Source organism: Dreissena polymorpha, chromosome 8 (assembly GCF_020536995.1).
Source record: "Dreissena polymorpha isolate Duluth1 chromosome 8, UMN_Dpol_1.0, whole genome shotgun sequence".
Classification (NCBI taxonomy): domain Eukaryota; kingdom Metazoa; phylum Mollusca; class Bivalvia; order Myida; family Dreissenidae; genus Dreissena; species Dreissena polymorpha.
This window is the reverse complement of record NC_068362.1, coordinates 77,741,391-77,753,527: the sequence shown is the minus strand read 5'-3', so window position 1 is coordinate 77,753,527 and position 12,137 is coordinate 77,741,391. Positions and strand designations below refer to the sequence as shown.

The following is a 12,137-nucleotide window of genomic DNA, read 5'->3' as shown; positions in this document are numbered from 1 at the left end:
TAGTGTCGCGGTCTAAAATTAAACCACGAGACACGAGATTCGGATAATATGTGCGATATTTGAATAATAAAATATCGTGCGTCGCCGCGACTGTCGCGCAAAACGCGAGACACGACACACGAAGCGATACACGCTATTTTTCGCGACAGTCGCGGCGACGCACGATATTTTGCGCGACAATCGCGGCGACGCACGATATATTATTATTTTTGCTACAGTCGCGGCGACGCACGATATTTTGCGCGACAGTCGCGGCGACGCACGATATATTTAACACGCTATAACGTCTTTTGGGCTACCTACACAAGGGCGATATATCGTGTTAAATTGTCGTGCGTCGCCGCGACTGTCGCGCAATAATCGTGCGTCGCCGCGACTGTCGCGAAAAATATTGTGCGTCGCCATGACTGTCGCTCAAAATATCGTGTATTGCTTCGTGTGTCTAGTGTCGGCCTTGATGAAAGAAGGGCGAGATTATAGATGGCACTATCCGGATTCGTAGCGACCCGACCTTTTGGACATTTTTTTTAAATTTCCAAATCTTAGTAACAGGATAATATTTGCATCAAAGGATTCCATTACAGCGATGTAAATTATATTATTTACATAAATGCACTTTACTTAAACATGCATTACATTGATCAACTGCAATATTAAAATATGAGAATTGTGATTGAAACAATGTAGCACAATGTCAGAAAACATAAAACCCCAAGCGGGTATCGAACTCATTACTTTAATCAAAACGTAACGACGTTACGATCGAAAGACATCGTATGACAGGTCACGTCCGAAAAAAAAATGACAGTATCAACTGCGTTTCGTATTTTGATATATAAGATCAAAATGAATTTCCGGACCATTCGGAGCTAGTATTTTGCTTACAGTCTAAACACCAAATACCCACATGTACACAACCAAACGACGATGACTATAAAATCCCATGGGATGTCTTAAAAGCCGAACAATTCAAATCTTACTAGATTGAAAACCAAGCAAACATAAATTCGTTAGCGAATCTAATCGATAGTGGGAGTGATATTTATATAATATCCTCACATTTTATGGATATTTTGGAAACAGGTGCTGCCCAAGTATTTTGGAAAAAGTACAAATCTTGTAATACAATACATTCGTCTGATGATAACAAAAAACCCTGGTTTAACCAAAGATGCCATTAAGCAAGATCGGAATTTAAACAATCTCGAAATATATTTCTAAAGGATAAAACCAATTCAGGTAAAAGACAGGCATTCTTACACTCAAAAACTAACAACACACGTACAAAGCGCAGAGCAAAATGTAAAATTAAGACCCACGAAAAGCAACATCTTTCGAACGTGAGTAAATCGAACCCTAAAGAGTTTTGGGGGAAAAAAGTAAATAAACAGTACAAAAAGGTACAAAACAAAGCAAATAATTTAAGTACGTCTAGACTATACGAGCACTTTAAGAACCTTTACTCAATTGAAGAAACCCCCGAAAATGCCCTACCCGAACACACCCTAAATACCCAAGATACCGAATTAAATAGAGAATTTAGCCTATAGGAAATCATTAAAGCAATACGTTCACAAAACAACAACAGAAATGGTGGTATTGATAAGCTATGTACAGAGGTTTACAAATGCGCAATCAGCGAACTAGCGCCGTTCATTCTTAAGTTATTTAATGGACTGTTCGACAATGGGGAATACCCCGAGTCATGGAGAGAGGGCATAATTGTACCTATCTTCAAAGGCGGAAACACGGAAGACGAAAAGAATTACAGAGGAATCACTTTAATTAATATCCTTCCAAAAATATATTCAACTTTACATTTAAATCGCTTGACAGAATGGTCCGAAAAAAACGAAACTATCATAAAAAATAAATTATGATCAATTTGGTTTCCAAAAGGGAAAATCAACAATAGATTGTATCTTCGTTTTTCATTCTATAATTACAAAAACACTTAGTCAAAAAATGAAATTATATTGCGCCTTCGTGGACTTTGAAGAATGTTTTCCGGTCTCTTATATCCTCAAAATCCACTAAAGTAATAAACAATTTATCGAAGTACATATATTATGCAACAAGATCACAAACTCTTTTTACGTCGAGTGTACCCTAGTAAATAGCAAATGATTGTCTCTTATATCATGTATAAAGCACGCCAAATCATAATGTATACAACACGCTATATCATAATGTATTTATTTATTTATAAGAAAGTCGTCATTGATATGTGCAACTAACTTATACATATTTTTCTTAAGATCATAGTGCCTTTAACTTTTAAAAAAGAAGCTCTAATTGATATGTGGTATAAACTATTTGTAACTCATTTTATATCTATACTGAAACATTTTGTCTCCATAAACATTGCTTTTGTTTATCTGAATTTTCTTCCGCTTAAATTCTAACCTTACAAAAAAGGTTTAAGTCTATTTTGGACCAATTTATAAAGTTGTATACGTATAGTATTTCACACAAGCATATATCTTGTAAAAATGTTTGAAGTTAGAATTCACCTACATGCAAATAAATGGTGTTGTTATTGTTGTAAATAAATATAATATGTACTATGCAAATTCTGTTTGCATGGCACTTACATCTGTAAATCCTTCTCAGATTAATGATTATAATATTTCATGTTCCTTTCACTTTTCACGCTAGAATTCTATTGTTGGCTATAAGTATGCATTGTGTTATTTCATGCCAGAATAAAGATATGTTATATGTTATATGTTATCAACAATACAGTTATCAGTCCTGCTGGGTCAAACTAGTGAAATTGCTTTTTGCATAAGCTTTTTGTGATGATCACATTCATATCTAACGGGCATAAGACTTCGATTTCTAAGTTTCATATTTAGTAAGTGTTGCCGCAATGCATTCTTCAAAAACTGCTGATATTTTTGCATAAGCAAGTTGAGCGAATTTGTTAATAAGACGAAAGTTTTCCAAAAGATCTTCGAGAAAATATCATGTACAACATGAATACCAGTGGATGTACAGCGGTACCTTAGGCAATCAAACAGCCATTGTTCACGTTAATTTCATTTGTTTGATTTTATTGATAAAAATGACATTTAAACGAATGGGCATAATCAGGCGTGTGAACGTTTTAAAGATGAAATTGTTAAATAGGCTATTAAAATAAATTTTCCAAAACTCAACTTTTGTTTAAATTACGAAATACACATATTTATTCATCCACATGGCAATTATAATATTGATCGTTTTCCCCATGATTTTACACGGTGTTTAATGTATTAAAGGAGAATGCGTTTATTTATAAACTGAGTACTTACCCATTTAGGAAATTTACTTTTTTTTCTTCTTTTTTTCGCTTTTGTAAAGGAGGTCGTAAATCGTGGCCATCTAGACTCGTTAATGCAACATATGATGTAACGCACAAATATATGTATATAATTTATATGACCAGTTTGGGACTCGAGCGACTATTTCAGTTAACGCCTATTTGACCAAAACAAATGAAGATTGCATATTCTCTTCGTAAAAATTTTGTTTAAAAAAACGCAATAACATTTGATCCTAGCTCAAATTCAATTTTCAAGTTAATGAAGCACGGTTTTTAAGTAAAACTGACCTTTCCAAAGACTATAATTATACTAATTTGGGGAGGGAGGAAAATATGCAAATACATCACTTGATTGAGTATGGATTAAACTGTTTTCCAAAGTACGTTAGTTCTTATCTTAAGACAATTTGTAATGATCACATTCATATCTAACGGGCATAAGAGTTCGATTTCTAAGTTTCATATTTAGGAAGTGTCGCCGCAATGAAATCTTCAAAAACTGCTGATATTTGGTAAACACGCATTAGTTTCCGTTTTATTCCAATCGTACAGCACATCGCATTTAAATGTTATCCCAAATGAATAATAGTCTGTCAATGAAAATTGCTTTTGTAAATAAAAAGTAAAGTATATCTTGCAAGAATTCACTAAATGAAATGAGAAAAAAATATATATAATTCGAAATTATCAGAAGTGCTCGATTTTGCGTAGAACATGTTTCGTCGATGTATCGGAAAACATTAATGTCTGCAGCCAATTGTATAAATATGGATAACTTTAGCCAATCCAATATATAACCGTTGGATATGTTATCCAGTGTTGTTATCATATTGTATAAAATTGCAAGTCGTATTGAATAACTTTATCCGAATTGGTTAAAGTTGCGCTCTTTATTCGGATAAAGCTAACCGAAGTCAAACACCTTGGCTAATTCTTATCCAGAAATTACCCAAAACGTGCACCTGTTCGGATAACTATTTTTATACGATCTGTAATCAAAAAAGATATCCTAAATTTGAAGATAACCAAAAGTTATCCCCTTGATAAGAGTTATCCATATTTATCAAACTGGCTGCCACTTATGAACTGCTCTACGTGGCATCATGATCACTTTTACATATTATATTTGGGGCATGTTCAAGAAAATGTGTCATAAATTTGAACATATCAGTGTCGTTTTTCACTTTCAAACCAACGTGAAATTAATTTTTCAAATCTGTTTTTAATTTCATTTCACAACATACTGTATATACTTTGTAAAATATTAATGAAACTTCATGTCATAACATGAAATATTTTTATTGATTTGTTCCAAAACATTTCTTAGACAAAAAAAAACTTACAAAAGCACCTCAATATTGCAATTACACAATCGCACGCGCTACCTATTCAGATCTGATACCTTTTCTGATTGGTCAGCTATGACGTCATAGTACGTCATAGCTATCGCGTGTAAACGTCATAGCTATCGAGTGTGCACGTCATAGATATATAGATTTATTTCAGTATAATGATACAACATGATAAAACATATCTAAATACATGATAAAATAGTAAAACAATAAACATGTATAAGAAATGAAACCATGCCAATAACATTATACCAAGGATTACACAAAAAAGAGAGCTTAATCTCTTATTTCCATTGTGGTCCTTGGATATTGATGGTAGTGACATAGAGAGGCATGAGATAAATATCAGAGATTTTAGCTATAAAAGACAATTATTTGTAAAAAGGTAGATATATTTACATGTGGATCAATTAAAAACTAACTATATAGATCTAAAAGAATGATTACATATTAAGAAGATGAGTTTTAACTGACAACTTAAAATTAGCTATACTTGTAATATTCCTTAAGGAGAAAGGTAGTTTGTTCCACAGAACACAAGCATTATATGCAAAAGATTTAGCACCAAAACCTTTAACTTTGGGTAAAATATAGCACCCACTTTCACTTGACCTAGCCTTGTATGAATGAAGAGTGTCAAAGGGAACAAAGTTGATTAGATGATGATTAGATAGCAGGAAATCGCATCATTTTAAGGTGCCATTTCAAAAAAAAATCGACGACGGAAGGGGACACCCCTCCCGCACCCTCCCCTGTTGAGCCCCCCCTCTGAAAATTTTCTGGATACGCCTCTGCTATCGTCATACAAACAGTTAAGGTCGCACTACAAACAAAGGAAAAAGTGCGGGGATATCTCACTTTATATCTGTCTGTCGGTCGACCGCCTAGTCGGACTGTTGAGTTGTCGGTCGGTCTGTCAGTAGATCATTTCGATTTCGCACGATATCTAGAGAAAACTTTGACCTATGTGTAAATATTTTGAATGTACTACTTTAAAAGAAAGTAAATAACCAATATGTTAGGTCTACATGTCAAATATCAAGATGCGTGGAACACGAATTCAATTATGGACGATATATACAGCACGTTTGCACTAACGATCATCATTTTGTAATGCTGGTTACTCAAAAGATAACGAATAGCCTTTAACCCGTTGCATGCTGGGAAATTTGTCGTCTGCTTAAATTGTGCTGAATTAGCATTTTCTTCGATTTTGTTTCAAAGAATACTATCAGAATAGCAAACAGTTTGGATCCAGATGAGACGCCACGTTATGTGGCGTCTCATCTGGATCCAAACTGTTTGCAAAGGCCTTCAAAATTGGGTTCCCGCACTAAAAGATTTAATGTTACTTTTGTTGAGCATTAAAGCCATGGGGATTTGACACATTAAAACTGTTTCCTGCATACACGTTTCCGAATGATATCAATCGACCGTTTTGTTCAACTATCAACGAAGTTGGTATTTTGGTTTCTTGTGAGGAGAAGAAATCCCCTTACACATTCAGCTCAACCAGTCACAGGTTGATCAAATGAAAACATTTTCCACACAATTTCTTGATAACTCACGTACAATGTGTTGTGCAAGTCAATATATGTGTTATTGTTTGTTCACAAATTTAAATTATTTCCCTACCATGTGTAAATATGCACATGCAATATTTAAAGACATGTACCTATTAGTGACTCGAATGCATTTCGGGTTTTGTTATACATGCGTTACAACAAATTAATGTCAAATCTTGCATGGTGTATGTATATACAGATGAATATATCGAGAATGCTCTAGCGATCATCTTATTATTTGTATGCAAATCGTATATTGCAAACCGTGTTCTTCGAAAGAGATACACAAAAAAGTGTATCAAAAACACTCGATTGGTCATTGTCGTCTCGGGTACTACTTAACTGTACCAGTGGGTACTCATAAGTATACTTAAATGTACTCCGGGTACGGAAAATATACTTAAACGTACCCGGTCAATTATGACTGTGCCCGAGTTTTATTCCGGCCCAAAAGCCGATGTCGTTAAACGCGTTACGGGATACGAAACAAAATTCTTTTTTTACAAAACCTGCCACAACATACTTTTTGAAAATGAGTTTCGATATCGATAATATAGATGCCATTTTACAGGATATTGACAAACATATAAACATAATTAATTTGAAATAAATCGCCGACAATGCCCAATTTAGCGTTAAAGTTCCTGGGTACCTTTTAGTATATTTCCGTACTCGAGGTATATTTAAGTATACCTAAGAGTACCCGGGGAGCATTTAAGTAGTACCCGAGCTGACCGTGACCAATCGAGCCCAAAATAACCTTGCTGCAGTCGAGACACACTCATTCTGCCCTGCCACTTGAAATATTTGCATTGCTGATTAAAATAAAAATTAGTATCGTTGTCAAAAACTGAATAGGGAAAAATTATGTGTTAATTGTATTAACTTATTAGAGTTATGATATCGGTTATGCTTTTCGCGACATTTAACTTATTTGTTATTTTTTACAATTAATAGTGATAATTTATTTGGTATGTTTAATTTTAATTCTGATTTTTTTACAATATATGCTAAATCTGAAACGTTAAAGGTCACCGTGGCGTAGTGAATGTGATGTCTGCCTAGCGACCGGGAAGTCACAGGTTCGATCCCCACCGTGGGAGCATTCTTTATATCTCCACAAAGACACCAAGTACTGGTTCTAGTCTCTGGAAACGCACTCGAGAGCGTTTCAAATATGCCTTAGGTGTGATGCACTCTAGCTTAAATAAATAGGTTTAAACTAAATCTTAAACATCATGTCAACACAATTCTACCCTGAAGATTTTTATAGTTCACAAAACGTGTAAACTTTCACGTTTGCTTGAAGGGGCATTTTCACAGATTTTGGTATGAATTAAAGTTTGTCATTAAATGCTTTATATTGATATTTTAAACATTGGACCTAAAGATCTCTAACAAAAAAACGCAAGAATACAATTAAAAAAAGAAAAAAAACTAACTAATCCTCAACTAGGCTCAAACCACTGACCACTGGAGTCCTGGATTAAAACGTCTTCCGCTTAGACCACTCGGCCATAAGTGCTCATACTATGAGCGGATGTGTTTTGTTTTCTTCATTTAAGCAATCTTCGTAGTATCCCAAAATAAAACGACAACAACAGAACTTTCCAAATTATTCAATCGTTTCGCGTCGCACGACGCTTTGTAATTTTCAGGTTTTCAAATCATCCAATGATGCGTATAATAGATAGTTAAGAGCATGGTAAATGGTCAGTATTACTATTTCCTAAAAAAATATCATTAAAAAAAACACGAAAATTTGCGAATCTGAAACAACTTTTTATAATTTTGTCAATTTACCAAAACGTGAAATCTGTTGGACGGCCCCTTTAATGCGTGTTCTGTTTAAATTGACTAAATAACAAAATATGGGACGAAATGAATCGGAGAACGTTCCAAAGAGTTACTAAGTCTTTACCACGAGCAGCTATATCGTAATTACGACCTACTAAGTCGTTCCCACGACTTCATAACTAGTGAAAAGAATCTAGTTATCTCGTTCCCAGGATTCAAACATGCAATTTTCGCAAAATTCGCATCGAGTTTTTGTACGTTGGATCAGGTATAACATGATTATGTTCTGTTTATGTCTTTCGCAAAACTGCGTATCTCGTTCCGGGACTAAACAAGTCAGGAAAACGAGATAAATTACTCATGGTAACGAGTAAGTATGCCACTTGAAAAGTGAGTATGATACGCGTTCTGAGAAAACGGGGTTTAATGCATGTGCGTAAAGTGTCATCCCAGATTAGCCCGTGCAGTCCGCACAGGCTAATCAGGGCCGACACTTTCCGTTTGTATGGTACTTTTCGTTTAAAGGAAGTCTCTTCTACACGAACATCGAGTTAAGACGGAAAGTGTCGTCTCTGATTAGCCTGTGCGAACTGCAAAGGCTAATCTGGAACGACACTTTACGCACATGCATTAAGCCCAGTTTTCTCAGAACGCGAATCATATTTTTTTTGAGCGATCATGTAACTAAGGAAACGTTATATCTAACTCTCGGGAACGAAATATTTATCCCGTTAAACGACTTAGTAAGTCGTGAAACTTGTAAGTCGTGGAAACGAGCTTATAAGTCTAGTTATTGATATTAATAACTCGAGTGGATGAATAAGAACGTCATTGGCACAACATAATCAATCAATACAATAAATGTTATTTAATACATGTTTCAAAAATGCTGACAAAAGGGAGGGTAAACTTATTTCGATTGACGATAACCGAATGCAGTTTTAAGATGGCGCTTATAAACATAATAACGATAACAAAATATATTTAAAAAAAGAGTAAAACTCAAGACAAAATCACGTCATTTGCTGCTTTTATTGAAAATGGCGTAAAGTGAAGTCTCCTTCATCGTCATAAGTGTTAATGGACAGGTCACATGTTGATAAAATTTACAAACAGGAAGTCTTTAAATGAAATAAAAAAATGTAAATGTGGCTTAGCTGACAACAATCAAAATGGAAGAACAATCAGACAGTATCCGCGTTATATTCTTTAAACAAGAACAAAAGGAAGGAATAAAGTAAACTTGCAATTGATAATCGATATTTAAATAGTAATAGCGATGTATATCTCGATATAAGATTTCGATATATGATAGTCTTTCTTTATAAAGTATTGCATGGTCATTAAGCAAGTGACAAGGCAATTTATATTGATATAGAATAGTTATGGGGTTATTTTTAAATGTCGATGGAATAAGATCCAGTTCTTAATGGAAAAATATCCGTGCTATCGGTGTACGTCTTTCAAAGTGCTCAATCTATCATATGTTCAAGAATATATCGTTGGTGTTATCCGTGTATGTATAGTAACTCTTCTACGACACTGAATAATGACGTCGTGCACAGGCTGATGATGTTCGCCATGATGACATTCGCGTTGATATTAATGTTGATGATGACGTGACACGTGACCTCTGTGGATAGCGGCTCGAAGGAGGGCATGCGCACTTTACTGTACTTCAAATTGAACGACTCGTCTTATGAACCGCGCGTCAGGCCCATCAAAGACAGTGGTTTTAAACTGAATGTAAGAATGGCAAAAGTGCTCTGGAGTTGTTCAATTGTTAAAACCTTACGTAACGAGGGGAAATATTCGCTTTGTTTATCGTGCAGTTTATTACATATATATTCCTTATTACGACATGTTTAGCAATATTAAAAGAAGTATACGAGCATTGAGTTTGTCTCATTTTAAGATTTTATAAACAGATCGCCACCCATTTTAGGTCACCATCGACATGTTCCTTGTGGCCGTCAATAACGTGGATAAGGTGGAACAAATGATCACGTCGACGTCATTCATGAAGATCACGTGGTTGGATATGTTCATGACATGGACGCCTGCGAATTTCAGTGGGATCTCAATCATCGAGTGGGATCACGAGCATCGAGGTTCCCCAAAATGCTATTTGGAAACCAGGTTTAGCTTTAGCAAATGCATATGCAACGATAACCGGACTTGGTACCCCGTTAATGTACCTCACAATAACTTACGAAGGTCAAATCACATGACGACCGTATCAGGTTTTCAAAAGCACGTGCACGCTTGATATGACGTATTTCCCGTTCGACACGCAGACATGCGACATTCAGCTGGCCACTTGGTCCAGCACAAAGGATCACATATATATACAGCCTGGTGAAGACGGCTTCAATATCGAATACTTCGAGACTAATGCGAACTGGGACCTCTTGAGCGTTTCCACGTTTGATTCCAGTGATAAAAAGACATCAGCACTTTCTTTCCAACTCGTACTGAAGAGAAAACCCGTGTATTTCCTGGTAAATTTCACCATTCCGATCGTCCTGTTGTCTGTCTTGAACATGTTTGTGTTCGCGCTGCCCTGTGAGAGCGGGTAGAAGAGCGGCTACGCCATGGTGCTCTTCCTCTCTCTCGCCATCTTCCTGCTCGTTATCACTATGGTGATGCCGGAAGGGATGACGTCGATTCCAGTGATGAGTGTCTACCTGCTGCTCGAGTGCATGATCAGTACCGTGATCATGCTTATCACCATTGTCCAGCTACGCCTTCATAATCAAGGCGATGATACGCCATTGAATCCGTCTCTGAAAACCTTCACTAAAACTGTCACCAATTTTAGGAACAAATTGTTTTGCTCATCAAATGACGATAGCCGAGGAAGAAGAAAACAATCAGCGCGTAATACCGATAGCCGGGCGACTTCAGTAATGTTCGAAAGAAGGGCAGCTTATCTCAGATCAACACAAAGGGTGCCTACTACCAGATCCACACAAAGTCTGACTTCTCCAACGGCATTACCACATGCCTACAACGATGTCACGTCCGATAAAAACGCAAGAAGTCAGTCCGCGTTCGTAGGCAGTAGCATTCCGACACGAGTCGAAAATGAGGAACAAGAATTAAAATCTCAATAGATATGCGAATAGAGATGTCGACCGTTTCTAGAAGCAGACAGAAAACAGCGTGGACACTTTTGGACATTCTTGGTAAGAATTTCAAAGTGGAACCCGATGAATTTTTCACCCACCCTCCACCCATGAAGCCCTTCTACAAGGTCGTTCGAGGCCTGAACGGTAACATTCTGTCGGTCCCTCCCGTTCCTGACCATATAAATCAACCCATCGGTATCGGCCTGCGCTACGAGGGCGATCCTCCTACCGGTATTCAATCCCCGACCTACGCGGCGGAAATGCAGTTTGACAGATCACCAACGCATAGCAACGCCGATATCGAGCCTGGGGAATCTGATGAATACTTCACCCAACCTCCACCGATGAAGGCCTTCAACAAAACGATAATGCGAGACCTGAGCAACGATATTACTCCGTTCGAAAACGTATCTGACAATATGAGTAACCCCATATATGTGCGATCCTCTTTCTACCCGGCGGATATGCAGTCCGACTTATCGCCAACGCCTTGCGACGAGGAACCAGAGCGTGAAGACCCTGATGACTTATTTACTCATCCTCCATCCATGAAGGTTTTCAATACAAAGATCATGCGAGACCTGAGCGATGACATTCTGTCGGACCCTGCCGTATCTGAAAATATTAATCACCTTATCGGCATCGGCCTGTGCTCTGAGGGCGATTCTCGTAGGGAAGTGCGATCCCCGATCTTCGCGGCGGAAATGCAGTCTGACAGATCACCAATGCCAACGTCTAGCGATGCCAGGTTCGAGGCTGAAGAACAACCGAATGAAATAGACTGGCCCGACGATGTATTGGCTTTGGACAATCTGTTTTTGTTGTATTTTTTATCCTTAACGTCCTAGTCATTTTTCTAGCATTCGCTAAAAGTGGATCTGGGTAAAATGTTATGTATCTTATTTGTAACGTGTTTTTCTCCCCCTTTTTGCCATACCGGTATGTATGAACAAACATAACAGCATAATGCTATACCGGAGCGTGA

General features: G+C 36.8%; 1 protein-coding gene across 1 annotated transcript; it reads left to right on the top strand.

Moving 5' to 3' along the window:
• Window positions 1-10,291: 10,291 nt before the first annotated feature.
• Window positions 10,292-10,600, top strand: LOC127840654 (acetylcholine receptor subunit alpha-1-B-like). The gene has a single exon (XM_052369067.1). The coding sequence runs from the start codon at window positions 10,292-10,294 to the stop codon at window positions 10,598-10,600; it is 309 nt and encodes a 102-aa protein (XP_052225027.1).
• The last annotated feature ends 1,537 nt before the right edge of the window (window positions 10,601-12,137 follow it).